This window comes from Rhinatrema bivittatum, chromosome 7 (assembly GCF_901001135.1).
Source record: "Rhinatrema bivittatum chromosome 7, aRhiBiv1.1, whole genome shotgun sequence".
NCBI lineage: Eukaryota > Metazoa > Chordata > Amphibia > Gymnophiona > Rhinatrematidae > Rhinatrema > Rhinatrema bivittatum.
In genome coordinates, this window is record NC_042621.1 from 107,030,956 (window position 1) to 107,056,898 (window position 25,943).

Here is a 25,943-nt window from a genome sequence, read left to right on the forward strand (position 1 = left end):
AAGATAATAGCTCTCGAATTACAGAAACCAAGGGCCACATGGAGGAATTAGAGCTTTCTTTAATGGAGGCTCGAAAGAAAGTTGACACTCTTGAACGAAAACTGGCGGCCATGGAGGAGAAGCTAGACGATTTGGAAAATCGTAGATGAAGAAAAAAAATATTAGAATAGTAGAGCTTCCTGAGCAACTCGAAGGCTCTGATGCCATGATTTTCTTCTCTGGTTGGATCCCGAAACTCTTGGGCCTGGACATGGGATAGCTATAGTATCCTTGGATGCGGATAAAGCTTTCAAACAGTATGGCTCCTTGTCGGGGTACATTGTTAATTATTCCAAATCTGAAATTATGCTGATTGAGATGGATAAACAAAAGTCAAGGCGTATAGACATGCTGCAAAGATCTCATATCGGGTTTCACTATCTGGGCTTATGGGTATCTAAAGCCATTTCAAAATTGTACAAAGATAATTATACCTCACTGTTTGCTAAGATTCGAAAAGATCTTGAAAACTGTAAGCAGTTACCAATTTCTTTACTAGGAAGAATTAATGTGGTTAAGATGGTAGTATTGCCCTGCTTGATATATCCATTTATGCACCTATCCTGTGATATTCCAACAGCGATGGTCAAGACTTTCAAAAGTGCTTTAATAAGTTTTTTGTGGCAAGGGAAACCACCACGGTTAAAATATTCTGAACTGATAAACATAGGAACATGGGAGGCTTAGGCTTCCCAGAATTTCAATGATATTTTTAGGTCTGTCGACTGCATGTTTAAGGGAGTGGACAGGAGCGGATCCACCACAAGCATGATTAGAATTGGAAAGACAGGCAACCAGGGGCTGTAGTTTAATGTTGCTTCTTTATATGCTCCCTTCTTCGAATACTCTCAGATCCGCTATGAGAGATCATAATATAAGTAGCACATACTTTGCGGACTGGAGATCAGTTCAAACGACACATGAAGTCACCTGAGGGCTCTCAATCATATATAATCCCTATATGGGAAAATCCACAGGTTATCACAGTGTACATTCTCTCCTGATATGGAAGGATGGGCGGTATCCGGTTTAAAATATTTGGGTCAATTGGTGGACGAGAGAAGGTTAAAGACATTCACTGATCTGGTGGAGGAATTTCAAATATCACCTTCTACCAGGTATTTACAGATGCAGTTGAGCAAAGATATTACCAAGAAGATGGATGTTAATGTAATCCAGGAGGAATGCAATGGGGTAGAAGGTGCGGTGTGCTCTAAATTAACAGCGTGGCACTTAATCTCTGTCTTATATCTCTCAATTCGGGGTAGGTCAGGAGAGCAGGAGACATCTAGTGGTTTGATACAAACCTGGAATGAGGATTGGGATGGGAAAGTTTGGAAAATTATTTGGAAAAGATTTTATAAAATTACCATATGTGGAAAGGGGCAAGAATTGTTAAATAAATTGTTACATCAAATGTATCGTACCCCTGATCACTTGGCCTAATTTAGTGAAGTTGGGAAGGAATGTTGGTGAGGTTGTGGGCGTGATGGAACATTCATGCATATGTGGTGGGATTGCCGCTATGTTCAGTCCTTTTGGGCAGAGATGGTATCCTGTATCGAAAAAAATCTGTAATCAGCGATTGGTTTTAATTCCTGCCCTTGGTTTGATGGGATGGTGGCCTGATAGGTCTAGTATGCGGGGCAATCGGAAGCTGGTAGGTCACCTGCTACATGCTGCTTGCCTTATAATAGCTCAACTCTGGAAGAGGTCTCCTGCAGTGGAATGTTGGAAGATTAAAGTGGCGGAAATAGATGACCTTGTATGTTAAAAGCCCAATTGGATCAATATGATACAGTTTGGAAATCTTATTGGGTTTGGCGTTCTAAGGATGTTATAGATGGGTAAATGGGGGATATCCCCGGCCTAAGTATTCTTCACAGCTATGAAAACATTTGGGTATATTTTTATTGTCACTGGCTTAAATTTGTATCTTGTATTGTTGGTGAACCAAAATGCTTTTTTTTTTTATGATGTATATATGTGTGGTTATAAATGAAAAGTTTTTTTAAAAAAAAAGTAAAATTGGAATGGAGGAAGGTGATAGAAGCCAAGAAAAGGCATTAGGAGAGTGAGAGAATAGTACAGCAAGGGAAATAAAACTTGTTCAAACCAAGGTATTTATTTATTGTTTTTTTTCTATACCATCGTTTAGAAGAGCCGTCACAACGGTTTACATGCTTCACAGAAATACAGTAACATTACTACCTTGTAAAACTAGAAGTATTAAGATGTTAATAAAAAACATTCGATATAAATAATGAGTGCAATACATATAACAATTATCAATCTAAAATTACTAAAATTAAAAAATAAACTAAATTAAATAATCATATGCAGGTGTGGTAGTTAGTAAAATTATCTGTTTGAACTGCTCTCATTCATTATCCTTGTGAGCGATACCAAATAGCCAAGTTTTTAAGTCCTTTTTAAAAGCTTTAATATCTGATTGCAATCTTAATTCTGTGAGGAGTGTATTCCACAGTTTGGGCCCAGCTAATGAGATGGTTCTTTCCCTTACTTGGCTCAGATGGGCAGAATTTACAGATGGAAAGGCCAGCAGACCTTTATTTGTAGATCTTAAACTTCTTTGTGGTTTATACAACCGAACTGCTGCGTTTAACCAATCTGTTTGGTCACCTTAGATCAGTTTGTGTAGTATACAAAGTACTTTGAATTGAATAAGATATTTTATTGGGAGCCAAAGCAGGTTTATCAAAGTTGGTGTTATGTGATCACTTTTTTTTGCTTCCTGTTAGGACCCTGGCCACTGAGTTTTGCAATATTTGTAATGGACAGACTGTAGAAGATAGTAGGCAGAGCAAGAGTGAATTGCAGTAATCAGTGCTGGAAAAAATCAGTGACTGTAGAACTGTTCTAAAGTCACTTTGAGTTAGTGCGGCTTTAGTCGTCTGAGAGTCAAGAGTTTACTGTAACCCTCTCTTATGGGCCGATTCAGTATGGTGCGCTTGGCCGAGCGCACCGTTAGCCCCCGTTTGGCTGCTCGTTTTTGACATGCTATTTTTACCCCTTATACAGTAAGGGGTAATAGTGCATGGAAAACACGCTGCCAATCCCCCCGAAACTAATAGCGCCCGCAACATGCAAATGCATGTTGATGGGCCTATTAGTTATTCCTGCGAGATTCAGAAAGTAAAACGTGCAGCGAAGCCGCACATTTTACTTTCAGAAATTAACGCCTGCCCAAAGTGTACAGAAAAAACTGCTTTTCTGTACACCCTCCAACTTAATATCATAGCGATATTAAGTCGGAGGCCCCAAAGATTTAAAAAAAAAAAAAAAAAAAAAAATTCTGCCCGCAGGTTGGAAAACGGACACTCAATTTTGCCGGCGTCCATTTTCCGAACCCATGGTTGTCAGCGGGTTCAACAACCGACGCAGGTAAAATTAAGCATCAGCTGTTAAACCTGCTGACAGCTGCTGCTTCTGTCAAGGAGGCGCTAGGGATGCGCTAGTGTCCCTAGCGCCTCCTTTTTACTGCGGGCCCTAATTTGCATACCTTGGCTTCCTGAATCGTGCACCCAGGAGAGTGGCCTGGGTGTGTGTGTGTCAGGAGAGCGGGCGCTCGCTGGCTCTCCCACGAGGTTTTCTGTATCGGCCTGTTTGTTTGATGTGTGCTTTTTTAAATTAAGTTCAGTACCAATTATTCTTAGGTCTCTGGCACTATCAGTTGGTTTAATTATGATATTGTCTCGAAGCAATAGATTTGTCTTGCATTTGTGGGTACCCTTTCTAACAATATAATTTCAGTCTTATCAATATTTAACACCAGTTTCATGTGTGTTAGTTGTTTAATTACTGTTAGGTAATATCAATTTACTTCCACTTTAGTGGCATACTACAGAGTGCATTTGTTTTTACATTTTTAACATGTGTTTAAATAACAGGGGGAGGAGAATGAAGAGATGCTGCATTGTCACAGCAAGGTCAAAAGATGCAAAAAACTGGGTCAAATGTCCAAGATAAGGGCTTTGGTCCTTTTCAGATGCAGCACTTTGTAAAAAAAAAAAAAAAAAAAAAGTCTTCACACCCTTCTACATTTTTCAAGTTATAAAAAATACAAATCTAAATGCATTAAAGTAGGTTTTTTTTTCATTGATATATATAATGTACTCTACACTTTCACTGTGAAAGAACAAATATGTTATGTGATAAATTGCTTAAAAGAAGTTAGCCTTACTCCTATAGTCAAACATATAAGCAGGTTTTAAATTCATAGATTTACTTTTATCAGCCAAAATCAACTGCACAAGATACATTGACTTGTGTTACTCATTTTTCTCTTCTGTCCATAAAAATTACAAAGATTATTCATAACCACTGGAGAGAGTTTCTTTTTACAACCTTGTTTCAGACTTTGCAGATTAGGATGGTTCATACTCTGGACAGAAATTTGCATGAACACATGTGTCCATTGACCTTACCAGAATCAAACATTGGCTCGTTGCAGACTTTATCATGGTGGAACCTGATCGGACACTGTAAGTGTGAATATAAATATAGAAAGTCCACAGCAGAAATGTTAAGTAAAAACAGAAAACTACCGTTTCTTTTGCTTAGATTCTCGCGCTTACACTAATTGGTCTTTCAGTGTCCATTTTTACAAAATATTTTTATGCCATCAAAATAATCTGTCCTAGTTTCATTGCTCAACAATCATCCTAATGAAACTGGGGCTTTATAAATTTTGATAAGTGCTTTCATGGTACAGATTATTTTGATGGCATAACAATATTTTGAAAAAATTGGACCTGAAGGATCGATAAGTGTAAGTAGCACTGTTGGAAAGAGGTACAAAACAAGTTGTATACTTGAGATACCTTTCCATCTTTTTGATGGTCCATAAAATTATTATAAGTAGAGTTCTGGTTTAGTATCACATGTGATGGATATAGAATCTAAGCAGAAGAACTGGTAGTTTTCTCTTGTTTAACATTATAAGTGTGGGCATTACTCCATTTGTAGCATAACAGGGCAACATTATGATCCTCGACATTCCAGTATGTGCTCATTCACAGCCCTTCTTATCCTCTCCTACACGATTCAACTAGACTGGGGTGAGCTAACTATGGCCAGCAGGCCAAAACCAGCCCCTTCACCTCATTTGCTGTCTCTTTCCTGATCCTTATTCACCCTGGTCCACCAACACGGACACGACATCAATGTTCCAAAGTCGTGCATGTCTCTGCATCATTTCAGTCCTTTGATGACATTGGGCTGGCAGCTCTAGGACAACTTGGGCACAGGTGGGTGGAGCCAGTTGCCATCACAATGCAGCAGAAGAATGGGGAGCCAGTCACACGGAAGAAAAGCAGGGATGGAGGAAATATGCTTGGGAAATAGGGAGGATCTTGGAGTCTGGCTGGAGAGTACTGGGGTTTTCCCCATGGGGGAGAGTGCTGGGGTTTTCCTCATTCTGCATCTATTGGGGTGGGGGCAGGGACAGGGGAGCTTTAGTGAATCAAGCTAAAGTGGTAAAACACTGCTGCTTCTTTATAAATGTATTACTGGTCCTGCAGCATCGGGGCACCCAGCAGCCCTGGGCTTGAGGCAATAGTCTGATCACATCTCTGAGATGACCCCTCTCTCCCCACTCCCTGGCTGGAACTCCTAGGGAGCCTCCCCTCACCACCCCCCCCCCCCCCCCAGACTAACATGCACAATACTTCATGCATTCAGCCGCTCTACCCCTAAAATGTGGAACAAGTTACCTCTAACGCTGTGCTGGCAAATTTGCTACCTTAACTTTCGGATAAAAAATGTCAAACTTGGCTGTTTAACCAAGCCTTCCCATAACCTCAACAAATACTCATCCTAGTCTACCGGAAGTCTTCCTGATTGCAAATCTGACAAGACCCGCCCACTTCTGGGATACTTCTAACCAACTGATTCTTAGTAACACACACTACTGATGTTTAACTATATATTTGCAGTTTGTACCCAGTGCACCCACGACCTTAAATTCTACATCAGGGGTGGCCAAGTCCAGTCCTCAAGAGTTAGAGGCCTGATTTTCTGGATACCCACATTGAATATGTATGAGATAGATTTGCATACAATGAAGGCAGTGCATGCAAATCTCTCTCAAATATTCATTGCGGATATCCTAAAAACCTGACCTGTTTCTGACTTTTGAGGACCGGAGTTGGCCATCCCTGTCCTATATGATCGTTCAGCCTCAGCTTGCAATTGATTGATGCTACTGTATTGAGTCATTAAAAAAAAACAAAACAAAACGCAAGGATGATCCCAATTCTGAATTCCTATTGTCCTATCTCATTCATAAACACAGATGCTACAGTTCTAGTTAAAATCGTGAAAAGAAGGTTGGAAAAATATATGTCGGCTACTACTAATCCAGATCAATCAAGTTTTATAAAACAGTGATATATACTCACATGTGCCAACTGTTTTACATTGTACATTTAGCAAAATGGGATAGAGCTGAATGTGCAGTGATTTTGTTGAATGCTAAAAAGAAATCTGACAGATTGAACTGGCCTTTTTTGTTTGCTGATTTGAATACATATGAATTTTTAAGTAAGTTCAATCACTGGGTTAGAGCACTTAAGAATCCAAGCAACTGGATTTGCACAAATAGAACTTTGATGCCAGTACCTTCTATTTTAGTGTAAACAATTTTTATTGAGTTTACATATAACAATACAAAAAAGGATAGTGGCACGAAAGGGTTGGATTCTGAACCCTAACTGGACCAAGATAACAAACCCTATCAAAGTGATCACTGAACACCGGTCCATCCACCCCCATTCCCTCCCCCCCCCCTTCCCAGGCAGACAAAAAACAGGAAAGAAACCATGCTAGTAGTCAGACCACAGGAATGCAGTGGTAATACAGATGTCCAAACGAAACGTCCCCCTATGTCCAGCATACGTCAGTCATTGATGATCAGACTTCGTGAGCGATGTGGTAGAGATTGTAAGTAAGGGTCCCAGATAAGCAGAAATAGTCGGCGAAGCTGAGGTGAGGCATGGGAACTCAAATCCTCCAGGCGCAGCAAATGATGTAAATGGTTACGCCAAGTCCAAAAAGAGGGGCTGATAGAAGCCCGCCAGTTGATCAATATCACTTTTTTCCCCACGAGGCATGCTTTATGAATAAAGAGATGAAAGCCCTTTCTCAGTGAGATATGGGGAAAGTGGCCAAAAAGAAAAAGCAAAAGTGTAATGGGAAGAGAAATTCCCAGTATTTCCATCAAATGTCACCATACGACCCCAATAACAGCGTATGAGAGGGCACGCCCAAAAGGAGTGGGATAAAGTACCAATAGTGCGGTGGCATTTACCAAACAGGGCGGATTCTGAAAGTCCACAATGGTAAGCAATCTGTGCTCATACATACGCCCGTCGTAAAAACTGATATTGCATTTCGCGATAATACATACTCACTGTGATTTGGGATACTCGTCCAAAGCATGCCCGTAAGATAGGTACAGTAAGAACAAGTACTCCATTCCTATTCCAGCGCTCAGTCAGAGCAGTATATGGCTCCTGTCGGGTGAGGATTTTAAGCAGTTTATAATACTGGGACAGGGATGGAGCCCATTGACTATCGAACCTCAGCATGCTGTCCAAGGAATGAAAGACCGCAGAGGATCAAGATTCCAAGAGCAAGGACTGGAAAATAGTGCTGAAGCTGGAGATAATAGAAGATATGTGCTGAATCCAATTGATACAAGGAACGCAATTCATGGAATGGCAACAGTTGTCCATCACTATTAAGTAAATGGCCCAATTGAGTAATGCCTTTAGATCTCCATTGATGAAACCCTGCCATCTGAGATCCAGGACTAAAGTCACTATTCCCCTGAATCGGCAGCAAATACATGCACAGCCAAGGTATTTTCAGTATCTTAGTGGTTGCATGCCAGGTAGATCATATCGGCTGAATGGAAGGGGAGTGAATCAAAAAAAGAGGGGGAGAGCCTGGGATGAGGCCTGGATAACATAGGAGAGCGCCTTAGGGGCCACCAGAGCCTTGGACATAATTAGACTGCCCCAGCAGCCAATCCCTTATGATACGAAGATTGCCCGCTAGATTTTACCATCGTATATCCAGGGCTCCCAAGCCACCCTCTGCCCAACGCTCCCTTAGGCAGGCCAAAGGTATTCTGGCTTTACCGCCTTTCCAAAGAAATACCCATAATTCTTTATCCAAGGATAGGAGATCAGGCTGTCAGAGGGAGAGTGGTAAATTTTGTAAGAGGAATAACCACTTGGTTAACAACAACATCTTAAATAAATTAAGCCGGCCCCCCAAGGAGAGAGGCAAATTCTTCCAGGTGTGAAATTTATCTATGGTATATTGAAGTAAAGGGCTAACATTAAAGGCATATAAACTACTCAGAGTATGGAATGACGACCCCCAAATATCTGAAAGAGCCATTTGCCCAATGCAACGTGAATACCCCGGGTCAATGCTCCTGAAGAGTATCTGGAAACGTCAAGGACGTGGACTTAGTAAAGTTGAGCCGGAGGGCCGCAAACTGGCCAAACTCCAAAAGGAGTTGCATAAGAGGCGGCAGGGAGTTATGAGGATTGGTTAGGAAAATGAGAATATCATCGGCAAAAGCCGCATATTTAAATATTTCCGATTGCATTCTAATGCCCCTTATTGCCGGAGTGTGTAAAGTAGACTGTAGTACCTTCTATTTTAAGTAGAACGAGACATGAATGCCCTCTGTTTCCTTCCTTTGATTTGACTAGTGAACTGATACGGGCTTCCTCACACATCACTGGCTCTAAATTTAATAGCAGTACTGTAAAGGTAAAAATGCTCTGGTTGGTTTTGAAACAGTTGTCTGCTGGGATGGAAAGCTGAAGCTCTGTTCTCAAGCCACTGGGTGATCAATTTAAGCTAAGCAAACTAGAAGGTATTTGCATAGGGTCTGAGGTAAAGACCTGCAACTTTGCTCCTGAGGAACTGGACTGGTCCTCAGGGTTACAGAAGGGGTTGCCAAACCACCATTTTGTTCCCAGAAATTTGAGCACGGGCTGCTGAATCGTGAGAGATCCATGAAATGTTGCTAGTGAAGTTGTCGCTGAATGTGTTGAAGTGAAGGAGCTCATTCCCTGGAAATTTTGACAGTGGATTGGACCTGCTTGGAACCAAAATCCCTGTTGTATAACAGTTCTTTAATCAACAGGATTTGTGTTTATGCTGAAACCTGCTGTATCTACAACATGACATTATGTTGCAATTCTGAAGAATGACAAACGACTTCTACAATCTGGTAATTTGCAATAGCAAAGGCTCAAAACCTGACAAGTATACACAAATATTGCTTTAAGCAGACAATTTATTATTTTTATTTTTTTTATTTATTTACTTTAGACAGCGTTCAGGACCTGCACTGAAGTGTATTTGGGTGGATATAGCTGTGTCAAGTTATCGGATCAATTTTATTTTGTTTTAAGTCAAAACTATTTCCAATTGGCCCAAGAGTATGAATGCCAACATTTTTCCTCTTTAGTTTTAAAATGTCTTGCTCAGGGCTGGCCCAGTAGCTCAGCAGTATTACCGCACACCGCTATGCAGAGGAGCCCCACGTTTGATTCCTGGATCAGCTGGGGATGCTGCAGGGGCGAGCATCCATGGCAATACCCAATGGCTGCATTTAGGGTCCATGACTGTAGGGTTCCAGAATGAGTCCTGATGCATGGCTTCCAGGCAAGGCCCTTCACTGCTATAGCTAGTCTAAAGTTGGGAGTGGATATAAAACTTGGAAAAAACATAGAGTAGTTGCAAATGAAAATTTATGGCACCATATCCCAGCCCTGGGTTCATATTGTGCTGGAAGCCCAAAGCAGCCAGTTCAAAATTAAAAAAAAATATGTTGCTTGGGCTTCTAATAATTAGTGATCCAAATCACTCCTGATTTTCAAATTCTAATACACTTCACTATGTCCTTATAGATATCACAGGTGGGCTGTATTAACCTGCTCACAATGAATGCTCTGCCCTGTCATGTATTTATTTCACGATGTCCCATGCAACATAACTTGAAAAGCATTATCATTTCTCAACAGTCAGATAACTCGTTTTGTGTAGAGTTATAAGATTCCTCATATCAGATTGGAAGTGCTTTGTCAGCATAAATCTACTATAAACATCTACTGGCATGCTTGGAAGTGGCTCTGGGACTACATTCTGCAGTCCTGGAGAATATCTGCTGAAGTTACTGATGCACTTTCCCTCCTCCTATACCTTTAGTATAAAAAGCCCCAAGAATGAACCTCACTGCATACATTCTTGGGGGGGGGGAGAACAGGGTATCTGCCATATATGAGATATGCAACAATTTATTTTCCCCTGCCAACAAATAATCCCACTATATCACTGTGTACTTATATTCCAGAAATGACTAACTAGAGGGAATGTGGCTTAAAATATTTATGGAAAATACGGAGCAAAATAAAAAAAAATAAAAAAAATATCAGTGGCTAAATATGAGATGCCACAGGATACATATGATTTGTATTTGCAAGTGAAATATTTACTTGTATGAGTTGGGGAACAGGATTGATCTCCTCACAGATCCAGTGGTTTGGAAACCATGATCTGCCCTGTACCCAGTGTAAAATGATCTCCTCACTATACAAGTATATTAGAGAATTCAGATCTCAGTTTCATTTCTAACATTTAACTAACAAACAGAATGATTAATTTCTAATAAAACGATGATCAGAAAGCCGTATGAAGATCAGCTAACTTCCAATACATCCTTTATGTGGTACATAGAGATTTTCATTTTGTTACTTTTTCCCCTCTGCCTCCCCATTGGCAACGATATAGTTTTGTAGGGACTTGTGTGCCTCAAAGTACAAAACTCTGAGGCAGAGAAGCATTGGTGGTAGGTGCCACTACTGGTCTAAATATTTTATTGTCCCTGATGTTGTGCTTGCTGGATACTGGGAAAATACTAGAATTCACTTCAAAGCTAAGAATCTGATTAATCTTATCTATTCAGCAAGGTTCACTACTGCCTCTGCCTCTCTATGGTGGGAGACCCCTAAATAATCATATGGTGTAACTGGGTCTTTGAAATCGCACTGAAAAATGTACCTCCCTTTTCTGGGGAGGCGGGAATATGGACTTCTATAACTGCATCTGGGGCAAATACTAGTTGTGTGTTTATTTATTCACAATCTGGTGAACCCTATCTGGTAAATAGCAGGGAAGTCTCAAACCTTCCTTTCCCCCCCACCCCCCTTTGTGTACAAAGATGACTGTTTTGTAAAACAGTCTGGACTATGTTGAGTCTAGAAATGGAGAAATTACTTACCTGATAATTTCGTTTTCCTTAGTGTAAACAGATGGATTCAGGACCAATGGGTATAGTGTACTCCTGATAGCAGTTGGAGATGGATCAGATTTCAAATCTGACGTCAATCCTAGTACATATACCCCTGCAGGAAGTGCAGCTCTTCAGTATTCTCCTCAAAAAGCAATTGTGGATATATGCATGACTGAATAGCTTGGAATAACTTGGTTAACTTCATTAACTTGAACTGGTTGAATTGGTTATAGCTGGAGACCGCCAGTGCCCTCAACTGAGAAACGTCGACACCCGGTAGGGTGGGTGTCCTAATTGGAGGAAAGCATGGCTTACCCGTGAATAAACTCTGTCTCGGGGATGTCGCCCGAGAATTCCATGAATGACGACAGCCATGGATGGGATGCTGAGTCCATCTGTCTACACTAAGGAAAACGAAATTATCAGGTAAGTAATTTCTCCATTTCCTAGCGTGTAGCAGATGGACTCAGGACCAATGGGATGCATAAAAGCTACTCCCGAACCGGGTTGGAGGCTGCCCGAGGCCCACTTAGTACTGCCCTTGCAAATGCTGTGTCCTCTCGAGCCTGAACATCCAGGCGGTAGAACCTGGAGAAGGTGTGGATGGAGGACCATGTCACCGCCCGACAGATCTCGGCAGGTGACAGCATCTTGGTTTCCGCCCAGGACGCTGCCTGGGCTCTAGTGGAATGGGCCTTGACTTGCAAAGGTGGCTGCTTGCCTGCTTCTACGTAGGCCGCCTTGATAACTTCTTTGATCCAGCGGGCTATGGTTGCTCGCGAGGCCGCTTCTCCTGGTTTCTTCCCACTGTGAAGGACGAATAGATGTCAGTCTTTCGTACAGATTCTGACCTTTCCAGGTATCGGAATAGGAGTCTGCCGACGTTGAGGTGGCGCAGACGGCAAGATTCTTCCGAATTCTTATGCTCATCAGGCGATGGAAGCGAGATGGTTTGGTTGAGATGGAAGTGAGAAACCAATTTGGGGAGGAAGGACAGGACCGTGTGTAACTGGATGCTTCCCGGAGTGAGTCTAAGGAACGGCTCCCAGCAGGACAGTGTTTGTAGCTCAGATATATGACAGGCCGAACAGACTGCCACCAGGAAGGCTGTCTTCAAGTGTTAATAGTCGGAGAGACAGGCCGCAAAAAGGTCTGAAGGAGGCTCCTGCTAAGAAATCTAGGACCAGGTTGAGGTTCCAGAGAGGCACCAGCCACTTTAGGGGTTGTCAGATCTGCTTGACTCCTTTCAGGAAGCGGGAGACATCCGGGTGAGAGGCTAGGCTGTCGTCCTCACTCTTGGTTCTGTCGCATGACAATGCGGCCACCTGTACCTTGATGGAGTTGAGACAATCCCTTATTGTAGGCCATTCTGCAGGAATTCCAAAATCGCAGGAATTTTGACTGAGCGTGGGATGATGTCGAGGTCCTCACACCAGGCTTCAAATACTCTCCAAATTCTTATGTATGTTAGGGATGTGGAGAACTTGTGTGCTTGGAGCAGAGTGTCAATTACTGCCCTCGAGTGTCCACTCTTCCTCAGGCGAGTCCTCTCAATGGCCAGGCCGTAAGAGAGAATAGAGCTGGATCCTCGTGGAGGATCAGCCCTTGTTGGAGCAGAACCCTGTGTGGCAGTAGCGGGCTACCTGTCAGAGCCTTCACATGTCTGTGTACCATGGCCTTCTTGGCCAGTCTGGGGCTACTAGAAGTACTGGTCCCTTGTGGTGTTCTATCTTTTGGATGATTGCGCCCAATAGGGGCCACGGTGGGAAGGTATATAATAGAGTTTCCTGTGGCCAGGTCTGTACCAGGGCATTGATTCCCTGGGACTGAGGTTCCCATCTGTGGCTGAAGAAGCTGGGCACTTAGGCGTTGGACTGGTTTGCCAGGAGGTCCATGGTTGGTGCTACCCAATGGCTTACTATCAACTGGAATGCTGTGGTCGACAGTCTCCATTCTCCTGGGTCTAGACTTTCTCTGCTGAGGTAATCCGCAGAGACGTTGTCTTTCCCGGCGATGTGGACGGCCGAGATCTCTTGAAGGTTCGCTTCCGCCAATGACATTAGGGGGTCTATTTCCAGAGACACCTGTTGGCTTCTGGTTCCTCCCTGACGGTTGATGTAGGCCACTATTATGGTGTTGTCAGATATGCCTGACTGATTTGTCTCTGAGTCTGTGACCGAACCGTAGGCAGGCTAGTCTGACTGTCCGGGCTTCTAGGTGATTGATGTTCCATCCTGACTCTTCTTTGTTCCATTGCCCTTGGGCGGTTAAGCTCCTGGCAATGTGCTCCCCATATTCATAGGCTGGCATCCGTGGTAAGCAGAATCCAGGTTGGTGAGGGTAGCCTCATTCCCTGGCTCAGATGGCCTTCTTGTAGCCACCATCGTAGTTGGGTCTGAACTTTGTCTGGGAGTTGAAGATGTACGGTGTAGTTCTGGGACAGCGGATTCCATCGTGATAGTAGGGAGCGCTGTAGGGGTCTCATGTGAGCTTCTTGCCCATGGCACTCTTTCCAGTGAGGATGCCATGGGGCCTAGGACTTGGAGGTAGTCCCATGCTGTGGGACTAAGCTCGCTCAACAGGGTTCGCAACTGGGTCATCAGTTTTGATCTCCTTATCTGTGTCAGGATGACCTCATCTTGTTTGGTGTCGAACCGAACTCCCAAGTATTCTAGAGACTGGGAGGGCTGCAGACAGCTCTTGTTTGTGTTGACCACCCACCCGAGGCTCTCCAGAAGAGTTTTGACTCTGTTGGTCGCCTGGTGACTTTCCTCTGGGGATTTCACCCTGATCAACCAATCATCCAGATAAGGGTGTACGAGAATTCCTTCCTTCCTCAGTGTTGTTGCCACTACCATCATGATTTTGGTGAACGTCCGGGGTGCTGTGGCTAACCCGAATGGAAGCGCTCGGAACTGGTAGTGGCGGGCCAGGATCGTGAAGCATAAAAAACACTGATGCTCCTGATGGACCGGAATGTGTAGGTAGGCTTCCGACAGATCTAGGGATGTAAGGAACTCTCCTGGTTGTATCGTCTTTATTACCGAGCGTAGGGTTTCCATGCGGAAGCAAGGAATCTTCAGGTGGCGGTTGACCAACTTGAGGTCCAGGATGGGCCAGAACGTTCCTTTCTTGGGAACGATAAAATAGATGGAATAATGTCCAGTATTTATTTGTTGTGCGGGTACCAGTGTTATAGCCTCTAAGGTTAGTAATCTGGTCAGTGTAGCTTCCACTGCCATCCTCTTGGAAGGGTCCTGGCAGGGGGATTCCACCAACTTGTCCTGAGGGGTTCGGAGGAAGTCCAGGTAGTATTCCCTCTCGAATGATGGTTAGGACCCACTTGTCCGAAGTTTTCTTGACCCATCTTTGGTAGAATAGGGCAAGTCTTCCCCCTATGGCTTCTTCCTTTGGACGGGTCGGCCAAATCTCATTGTGGGGTGCGGTTGGGGCTGGGGCCCGAGCTGGTTCCCCTTTTGTTGTGCTTGTTCCGAAAGGACCGGTTCCTGCCTGCAGGGCGAGGCGCCTGATAGGTGTTTCTGTATGGATTGAAGCGCTGTGAACTTCTGCCCCTGGAAGATCGGGGGAAGGGTCTCTGGTTTTTCTTATTCCTGTCCTCCGGTAGCCGCGGCAATGGGGACTCACCTCATTTGTTAGCCAGTTTCTCTAGTTCGCTGCTGAACAGGAGGGATCCTTTGAAGAGCATCCTTGTGAGTCGCGTTTTGGAAGATGCGTCGGCCGACCAGCTTCGGAGCCAGAGTTGCCTCCTGGCTGCCACAGCTGATGACACTCCTCTGGCTGCTGTGCACACCAGATCGGAAGCAGCATCCGCAAGGAATAATACTGCTGGTTCCATGGCTTCCCCAGGGGTGTTGCTCCTGGTCTGTGATAGGCATGTGTCCCCACGGTGCAGCAGGCCGCTATTTGTAGGGACATAGCGGCGACGTCAAAGGACTGTTTAAGGATGGATTCCAGACGTCTGTCGTGAGCATCTTTGAGCGCTGCGCCTCCCTCCACTGGGATAGTAGTGCACTTCGAGACCGCGCAGACCATGGCATCCACTTTTGGGCATGTCAGAAGGTCTTTGGGTGCCAGGTCCAGAGGGTACAGGCTACCATAGCCTGTCCCCCTTTGACCTGGAATGGAGCGCTCCAGAGTCTACATTCAATTAGCTGCTGGACGGCTTGTAACAGAGGGAAATGGCGGGATGTCTGGCAGAGTCCCTCTAGCAGGGGATTCGTCTTAGGCTCCCCCGAAGCACTTGTGCCCGGGATAGCAAGCTCCTTCAGGCTGTGGGTGACCAGGTCTGGGAACTCGTCCTTGGTGAAGAAGTGTCTCATGGTCCGGTGAGGCTCTGTCCCCGGGGGGGGGGGGGGGGGGGGGGGGGGGGGGGAGGGGAGTTCCCCCTCTTCTAGGAGCTCTGATTCCTCCTCAGAGTTGTCCATGTCTCTGTAGGTGGGACTTCTGGGTGGTGGCATCATTTGTCTGGGCCTAGAGGGGCCTGGGGCGTAAAGGTCTTCTGGTGGAGGCTGTGGCTGTTTTGCCGGAGGCTCCATCTGCATGTGAACGAAGGTGTGTAGGCCTTTGAAGAATTCCACCTATGAGATACTCTGGGTCCAAGCTAGGGGGCACTGTTTCCCTCAGGGTCCCCGTTTGAGGGGGTGTCCCGCTGGAATTTGCTAGGTCCGGGGGTACTCATTGAGGAGCTAGTACTCTGTCCTGGGTGGGACTGGCCCTGGGCTGGATCTCCCAGGGCCTCCTCGCACTGGGCGCACAGGGCGTTGGCTTCTTTGTTTTGTGCAGCTCTGATGTGGCATGCTGGGCAGAGGCCTTGAGCTCCGTTTCTGGAGGTGCCATGGATATAGGCGCGTAAATCTTTATGCGCTCGCCGGTGCGTCAAAGATGCGCGCACACAACCCACATGTACAAGTCGCAGTTATGCGCCCGGCCCAGTAAGCGCGAGATGCGCGCGTATCTTATGCACATGGTACTTGTGCATGTAACTTTATGCGCACATGTATTTTGTGCGCCTGGCTAGCCTTGTTGGCCCGGATCGGGACGGCGGACAGAGTGGCAAATAGGGCCAAAATGGCGACAGCGACCACGCGGGCAATATGGCGACCACTTCGGAGGGTCTCCACATGGGAGGACCCTTGAATCTAACGGGGGCCTAGCCCTGCTAGGGCGGATCAACCTGGTGGCACTGGTCCCGGCCAGCAACCTGTGCGACTCCTCGACCTCAGAGACTGGAGTCATTGACGAAGATTTCTACCTTACCTTGTCTTCGGCGTTTCCCGGTTTCATTCCGGGCGGTCTCCGGCTGTGGGGGGAGAAGCAAATACCTTCACTGCCGCGCTCAAGGATGCATCTGCTGCCTCTCAGCCGTGCCCGAATTCGGGGGCTAGGTCCCCGCCGAGGATTGGCCGCCGGACTGAGGCTCACCTCCGAGGGACCACGGAAATCACCTCGGGAATTCTCAATTGGGGGAGGGACCCGAGGGTATCACCACAGGACAGCAGGGCTTGTCTGTAGAGGTAGGTTCTCTTCTGAATTTGGGTTTTCTCCGTTGAATTTGTTCTAACGCTGTGAGAGCGTGCAGGTAGTCCCTAACTGCTATGGAGATGGAAAATACTGAAGAGCTGCACTTCCTGCAGGGGTATATGTACTAGGGCTGACGTCAAATTGAAATCTGATCCATCTCCAACTGCTATCAAGAGTACACTATACCCATTTGTCCTGAGTCCATCTGCTACACGCTAGGAAACCAGAATTGTACACAGTATTCAAGGTGCGGTATCACCATGGAGCGATACAGAAGCATTATTTGTTTATTTTTATGACTTTTCTGTTTTATTAACCATTCCCTTCCTAATAATTCCTAACATTGTTTGCTTTTTTGACTGCTGCAGCATACTGAGCCGACGATTTGAAAGTATTATCCACTATGATGCCTAGATCTTATATCCAGCTCCACAAAACACTTAATATGCTTTACCTTACATTCACAGCACTGATATACACATATAAATAGCACAGAGTTTAAGAATTGTCAGCTGGACTCATGGCAGAACAGCAGCATGGTGTACTGTGCTGCAACAAACTATGATTTTATTTTAGACCTTAGTCCTACTTCTCCCTTGGGCCAGTTGCAGCTTTGGTGGGGGGAGGGTGTGGGAGTTGGTCACTAAGTCAGTGATCATAGCTCCTAGAAGAAAGAGTCTAGGCTGTCACAGCAGCAATAACTACCAACTGTCAGAGCACACTTTTACTAGGCTATGAAGGGAGCCACAGTCTGCACCTCTCAGCTGAGGACTGCTGTAATGACCAGGACAGGAGACTTAATAGGGGAAAAACCTGGTAGCTGCAGATTAAGGCTTGTGGTGCTCAAAAAGGCTGCTGGAGCCAGAAGTCCAGTAATAAGCAACAGGGAACATGTCAGGTACTAAAATGAACAACAGAGGCCAGCTAAAAGGCACATATGGCAAGCACCGTGCACTGTCACGCAGATGATCTCCAGTTCAATCCCAAAGTCGGATAGGGATACTGTGAAGAGAGCATTCAGAGCCCCAAGGGAAGGAAACCATGGTCATTGCTCAAGGGTGACACGTACTGGCCAGCCACAAAGCTCATGATTGAAGGGTTCCCAGAAGCAGCTCTGCTACACGGCCCCAGCTTAGGACTGTTACTACAATGACCACGTTTGGTATGTTTTGGGAAGGATTTTTGGAAGGGAGGTAAAGCGGGAAATAAAATAGGAGAAAGTTCCTTGGGTTGTTGAAAATGAAGGCCCATGGCCTGGTTCCTGCCAAAATGAAGCACGAAGGTGCTGGAGGAAACCACAGAGTCAAAAAAAAAAAAAAAAAGGGACAATCAGCTTTTTTAGTTTACCTTTTTACATGAGTCTGATTTAATTTTGAGCAGGTTCACTTTGAGGCACTCCTCCACTTGCCCAGTCTGCTCCTGTGCTGCTGCTTCCTCTCCACACAGACTTGCAATCTAGTTACAATGAAAAGATATATATATATTTGCTGAGCCAATGACATAAGCTACCACAGTAATTCTGCAAAAAGCAACAGCATTTACTTGTGAGAACTCTCCAGGTCCTGTTTCACCACCTATGCTGGTTTGCAGTAAGGCTTAGAACCACAGAGGCTCCATGATCTAATCTCTACGCTGTGGAAACTCAAGGTCCTCCCCCTCTACCTAAGAGCTTTATTCAAGCACTACAAATCAAGCCAGCAAGAGTTACTTTTCGTGCATTGCCCAATTCTGCTCTATAGAGAGGGCAATTCACTGCTTGAATTCCTACTGGGACAAAAAGATGAAAACTCAAGTTACAAATAGAATTTAAACCCATGCATCATTTATAGGGCTAAGACAGCTTGGGAACTTAGAAAAGTATAGCAGCTTCATATTAAGTGCCTGATATTCTTATTCTGATAATTTTCAGTCTTATTGACATCACACTGCTTCCTCCACGCTATCTAAATAATTTTGCTATCCATTATGACGTCAATATGTTTAGTTATCTGGCTATTTCAATATACTCAGTTAAAGTAAAGGTGAATTTTTGCTGATATAGTAGGTCAAACTCTATTACCCTAACTATTCTAACAGGTTAATTTCAAGACTCACCATGCCACTGATAATGGGTTCATCCCTACCTCCTCCGAGCAGTGCTGCTGCAGCTGGGGATCAAGCCGGTAATCGAGTGCAGATTCCTGGAGGATTACTTGGATCTGGTCTTCACAGTCTGAGGACAGACGCTGTCAGAGAAGGGAGAAATGGGACATTGTGTGACATGGATGCATGGATGCACAGACCACAAGGCAGGACTAAAAAAAAACCCCTAAATACCAGAACACGTAAGAGAAAGCTATCTGTTAATCCCACTGTGCCATTAAAAATCAGACCTGGAATTCTGCAAAGTGGGTAGACTCAGGAGTAATCAGAGGAATTATTTCTTTTACAGGTAGGGTAGTGGATATATGGAGTCCATTCAATTACAAATGTTTCTTAGATTCTAAAAAGTTCATGGTTTATCTACCAGGAAATTGATTTAGTCAGCTTGATTAAGTATTCAGTTATATATATGCTGGGCTATGTGATATCGTTCCATAGTAGTTTGCTTTTTGGTAATTTCTTTATTGCCCTGTCTCTGGGTGTTTCTCTTGGTCTGTCATTTTATATTTGGTCTGAACTGTAGTGTGCATATTATAAGGTTTTCTTTGTAATTCACATTTCTCTGTTTCCTGTATGTGTACACCAAATTTCTGAATCTAAGTTATTTGGTATTGTAAATTAAATTTATAAAAATATAATTTAAACATTTCAACACAGCATTAGCTTCTTTTTGTCTCATGGATTATTAGTCAAAACTAATCAAATTTTCCATATTTATATTTAGTTAGAAACATGAGAAAAATCAGAAGAATAACCCTGTATCATTTGTAATGTGTGCTCAAAGTTGTGGTGTGAACTCTATTTTATTGGTAACTTCTGATACAAACTCCTCTCAAGCCAAGGCCTTTCAGTGTTCCCCCAGTGCCAGAGGTCCCATTTCCAGTTCCTGGCATGTACACAACGCTGGGATGCATATTAGGAGTTACCACTCAACAAAGGGACCGTGGAAGTCACTGCTGACTGTGCACTGAAATCCTCAGCTCAGTGTGCAGCAGCAGTCACACAAAGTAAAAAATGTTAGTTTCTTATTTTGTATTCCTATCTGAATAATTCCTATCGTAATTCCTCTTTATAGATCCATGATGCGACCACATCTTGAATATTGTGTGCAGTTCTGGTCTCACATCTCAAAAAAGACAGAGGAACTAGTAAAGATACAGAAAAGGGAAACAAAAAGTAATGGAATCGCTGGCTGATAAAGAAAAGACTTAACAGGTTAGGGCTCTTCAGTTTGGAAAAGAGATGACAGACAGGACATGGCAGAGTTTTGAGGAACAAGTTAATAGGGCAAGATTAGTTACCCTTTCAAATAGTACGAGGCCTAAGGGACATTCCATGCTACTAGCTGGTTGCAGATTTAAAACATTTTTTAAAAAGTATTTTTTTCTTGTTAAGGCACAATTAAGTTGTATACTTTGTTGCTGGAAGCGAACAGGGAATGGATCTCCCCATTAGGATCTGTTGGGTACTTCTTCCACATGACCCAATTAACCACTGTCTGAGACCAGATGCTGGACTTGGACCTTTTTGTTTTAACAGTGAACATAAGAACATAAGAAATTGCCATACTGGGTCAGACCAAGGGCCCATCAAGCCCAGCATCCCGTTTCCAACAGTGGCCAATCCAGGCTACAAGTCCCTGGCAAGTACCCAAACACTAAGCAGATTCCATGCTACTGATGCCAGTAATAGCAGTGGCTATTGCCTAAGACAACTTGATTAATAGCAGTTAATGGACTTCTCCTCCATGAACTTATCAAACCTTTTTTAAACCCAGCTACACTAACTGCACTAACCACATCCTCTGGCAGCAAATTCCAGAGCTTAATTGTGAGATGAGTAAAAAAGAATTTTCTCCGATTAGTTTTAAATGTGCCCTATGCTAACTTCATGGAGGCTACTGAAAAGTCACTCAGACCTTTTTGTGGCCATGTTCTAGATATAAAAATATCAGCACAATTATAGCTTTTTACTCTTTCAAAAGACATATTAAACACCTTGTGGAATACTCTGCCAGCACCACTCAAACATCTCCAGTTCAAAAACATTTAAGAGGTTGCTAAAAAACACAACATCTTTTTCAGCTGGTGTTCAGTCTTGAAAACTAAATAAGCTTCCTGTCTATTCAGATTACTCTTCTCTGATTAGTTCAGGTTCCTGTCGATTCCTACTCTATTTCTCATGCACTAAGATTATTTAGGGTAGTGATGTGATGATTAACTATTACTTGAATTTTTGTCTTTGTCCAGCTTGATTTAGAATTATTTTTGTTTTATTCTGTGTTTTTATTTTTATTGGAAACCACTTTGAACTTTTTAGCTAGGCGGTCTATAAATTTTATTAAATAAATAAAATAAATGTATGGACGATAACAAGTTCACTATTCCATATATTTGCCTTGATAGAAAAAGAAAGCAAGAGAATACTAAGGCACACTCTTAGTGCTGTTAGTCACAAATCTTTGATCTAAGGATAAGTGTTCTTCCATAGCATCACAATACACTTTCGAGCTGCAAATATAGCCATATTCAAAGCATCGAATCTTCATTTCCAAAAAACTCAGATCTTGTGTTTTCAGTAATAGCAAAGTTGCATTAGCAGCAAGTAAAGAATCTCTGATATGATGCTGGTGACTTGTGTCCACACTATCTGAATACACATTTAATACACTGCAGCACACTCCCAGAATATTTGAACACATGCAATTTCACAGCATGTGGATACACACACAGAAAAGAAAATGGACAGTAAATAAAGACCATATGGCCCATCCAGTCTACCCAGCAATTCTCAAATTCTCAACAGTATTTTTTTTTTTAATCTGTTTCTCTTCAAAATATTAGATGTGTTTTGAGTTTGCTGCAATGTATTAAACCTAACAGATTGACAAGGGTTATAACAAAATTACAGATTAGAGCAAGTTGATCAAGATACACCTGGCAGCGGTGCCATCTAACTCTGATATTCTTCTTCCTCTGCATACAGCCAATAACTAGTAAACCGAGAAATGGTTTTAGCCATGTAAGCAAATAAATGACTAAAGAAGCTCGTTTTACATAGTAACATAGTAAAGTTGATAGAAGAGGGTCAAATGGTCCAGCCAGTCTGCCCAGTAAGTTGCTTATGGTAGTAACTGCCGCTCCATGCATGTTACCCCCAGGTTTCTCTTAAGGGTAAGTAAGTGCTGTGCCATGTAGGTTATCCCCATGTGTTTGGTTAAGGTAGTAAGATTTACAATCAAAATCAAGCAACTGTCAAAACCCATAATAAAATTACTGCTAGTAACATTTTTACAGCATGAGTAGCCTTTTGCTAATTCAGGCAATGCTGCTTGGATGAGCTTTGCTTTTGGATTTGGCCGTAGAAGCAGTCCTGTGCTTTCTCCCCAATGACTGCGTATCAATACCGCAGACCATAAAACAACTGATATGCAGACAGATGTTACACTTATTCATGAATAGCCCACAGAAAGCAACATCAGAAATAACAGACCTGATTAAAGCATTCAACGACCTCTCTTGTTTCAAGATCAGCTAATAAAACCCAGCAGCTCTACCCATCAGAAATCAGTCATGTGGGGGAGTGACAGAGACCAATGTATGAAGCCAATTTAGATTTTCAAACTTGGTTCTGCGCACAAATAGGAAATAGTGCATTTCCTGTTTTAGCACACAGCACCAAGTTAACGAAATTTATCAGATTTGAAAATAGTAAGATTCTGTACATAGGTTGTAATGGAAAAATTCATTATAACCTAATTTTCTTTCCTTGAGATGAACTGGACCAGTCCATAAGAAGGGGTTTTTCTCCCCTACCAGTAGATGGAGACAGAAAAGCTTTACAGTATAATTGGTAAACAAGACATTGTGACACCTACTGTCGCTCAGTAAACTTGTCCCAAAACTAAACCAAACATCCCTTCCGAGAAGGGGAATCTAAAATCAATTGGTGAATCCAAAACTAGGTTTCACATTCCTCCAGCAAGAAGGTGAAAACAGCTAATAGTATTCTAGAAACAGAAGTTAAAATCTACATAAGCATGTACACACAAGAGCAGTCCTCAGCAAATAAAGGAGCAATTCGGGACTGGTCTGGTTGGATTCAAGGAAAGAAAATTAGCAAGCAAGAACCAAATTTTCTTCTCTCATTGGGGACGATGCAATAATTGTGTGCTGAAAGTGGGTGCTGACCCTCTACCCTAGTGGAATGAACTCTCCTGGAACTTCCAGACCACTACAATTTCACTGGGAGTTTCGGGACAAACCTGAACCTGCCCCTCTCTTGGGCTGTCGACTACGAAAGGACGGAGACCTCCCAAAGGGCAGGCAACTCTGAAATATTGAGTTTCTGTAAGAGTGAAAGCATTGGGAGCCCCTGGATTGACCCCTCATAACTGAGGGGTGCTGTAACTGCTTTCTCTTATCTTCTGATAGCCGAGGAACTGGAGATTTGCATCATTTAATGGCCAGGTTTTCCAATTCGCTTCCAAAAAGGAGTAACCCTTTAAAGGGCATCTTTGTAAGATTTACCTTCGAGGTTGCGTCTGCTGACCAATTCCACTGCCATGGTTCTCTTCTGGCCGCCACCACTGAGGCCACTCTTCTGGCCGAAGTTTGGACTAGATCTGAGCCCATGTCAACTAAAAAGACTGCAGTGGCTTCCATAACTGCTCTGGAATTCAGCCCAGAATCATCCACCTTCTGAGAGAGTAGGCACAAACAAGCTACCAGGGAACAACAAGAAGTGATCTGTAAGATCATCGCTACTGCGTCAAAGGCCTGTTTAAGAATGGACCCCATCAGTCTATCATTCGCATCCTTTAAGGCCGCTCCTCCCTCCACTGGGATAGTTGTTCGCTTAGAGACGGCACAGACCAGCGCATCCATTTTAGGGAAATGCAAATACTCTCTCACTGCCGGATCCAGGCTGTATAGAACTTCTAACACTTGTCCCCCTTTAAAACTTGCTTCGGAGCATCCCATTCCAGGTCAATCAACTCCTAGATGGCTTCCAGTACTGGAAAGCAGCAAGAGGATTTCCTCTTGCTGCTTTCCAGTACTGCTTTCCAAACAGCATGACATTCTTCTTTGGTTCCTTCACAGAGTCCGCCCCAGGAGCTCCCAGCATCTTCAGGGTCTGGAAAAACCAGGGCCAGCAATTAATCTCTTTGGAAAAACCATAACATAGTCCGATACAGTTCTAAACCAGGGGGAATTTTCCCATCTTCCAAGGAATCAGGATCCTCCTCTTCGTCCGTGCCGCAGAGTCCCTGCCAGGGATACACTTGGTGAGGCGAGGCATGCCTCGAGGTCTGCTGATAGGACTAGAAGAGGGAGGGCTTACCGGCTGAGGTTCCGTCCGGACAGGGTCAAGTGAGGTAGTAGACTGCACCTGTACAAAGGCTTGAAGGTCCTGGAAAAATTCCACCCAAGAGAAGGCAGTCAGGTCCATGCCTAGTGCAGGAGCTACTGGGGTAGGTGCCACTGAATTTTTCTCTCCCATGGATGACCCAGTCCCTTGGATAGTCAGATCCAGGGTACTTTCACAGTTAAGGCTGTGGCTTAACTGTCTGGAAGTTCTTCTGAATGGGAGAAGCCGGGCTTAGCAAAGTCCTGGGAGGCCAACTCTCCCTGGGCTTCCTCACAGAGCAGCCCTACTATGATAAGCAGTGCAGAGAGAAAGGCGCTTATGATTCTTGGCTGCTGGAGCCACTGGCAGTGGTACCTGTGCATTCGATCGGCTTGCACTTAAACATTTATGCGTACAAATTTTGAGCACCTAGGCAGAGAGCAGCGAGGCGCACGCACAGCCCGGCTTTTCCTGTATCATGACGCGCATGACGTTATGTGCACGGCGCGTGTGCAGAGCAGATACACTTCACATACCAATATCCTATGGAGGGCAATACGGCACGCACAAACAAGTACAAGATGGTGCTGCCGTGACCTACCACACAGTGTGCTGACCAAGCCTAAAGAAGAGCCTAGCCCACCGGGGGGGCACTGAAACCACTCGGAAGCCCACTTCTTATCCCAATGGGATCGGGAATGACATCAGTTTGGCATGCCGAGCAATGAGACCTTAGTGTAGACAGATGGAAGCGCTTACAGGCCACATGCAGGGATGGTCTCCAGCTGCGGGGGGAGAGGGCTTTAGCCTTCACCTCCGCGCTCGGCTATGCACCCGCTGCCTTTCAGCTGCTTTAGCGGCTAAATCCACGCCGGGAGTTAGCTATCAGACCAAGGCACACCTCTGAGGGATTTAAAAAAAATCACCTCAGGAATTCTCAACTGGGGGAGGGACCCTTAGGTATCACAGGACAGCAGGGCTCAATCCTCTTTAAAATGAAGGTAAGAATTTCTTCTTTGTGCTGCAATTTCGCTAACACCGTGCTAGTGTGGGGATAGTGTTTGCATCTGCTAGGAGACAGAGAGATACTGAGGAGCTGAAGTCACCGCAGGGGTATATCTAGGATTACATCAGCTTTGAAATCTGACTCAGTCTCCCATCTGCTAGCAGAAGAGCACATGACCCACTGGTCCTGAGTCCATCTGGCTACACGCTAGGAAATTAACACACTTTCCTGGGCTCAGCGCTTACCAGCTGAGTACAGAGACGATCTCCGGCTGTGGGGAAGGGGGATGGGGGGGGGGGGGGGAGGGCTTTGGCCATCAACATCGTGCTTGGCTTCCTGCACCCACTACCTTTCGGCTAATTAAGCAGCAAAGTCCACGCTAGGAACCAATATTGAAGCAAGGCACAACTCCGAGGGATCTCGGAAATCGCCACAGGAATTCTCAACTGGGAAAGGGACCTTTAGGTATCACAGCAGGAGAGTGGGGCTCAATTTTTTCTCTAATTTAAATGTAGAATTTCTCCT

General features: G+C 44.3%; 1 protein-coding gene across 1 annotated transcript in view; it reads right to left on the reverse strand.

The window, feature by feature from the left end:
- GLG1 (golgi glycoprotein 1) overlaps nt 1-25,943 on the reverse strand; it is a 280,281-nt gene that overhangs the window by 29,957 nt on the left and 224,381 nt on the right. Inside the window, exons 22-23 of the mRNA XM_029608896.1 lie at nt 19,045-19,146; nt 18,269-18,376 (exon numbers count right to left, since the gene is read on the reverse strand). Coding sequence (XP_029464756.1) covers nt 18,269-18,376; nt 19,045-19,146 — 210 coding nt within the window. The remainder of the gene's footprint in view (nt 1-18,268; nt 18,377-19,044; nt 19,147-25,943) is intronic.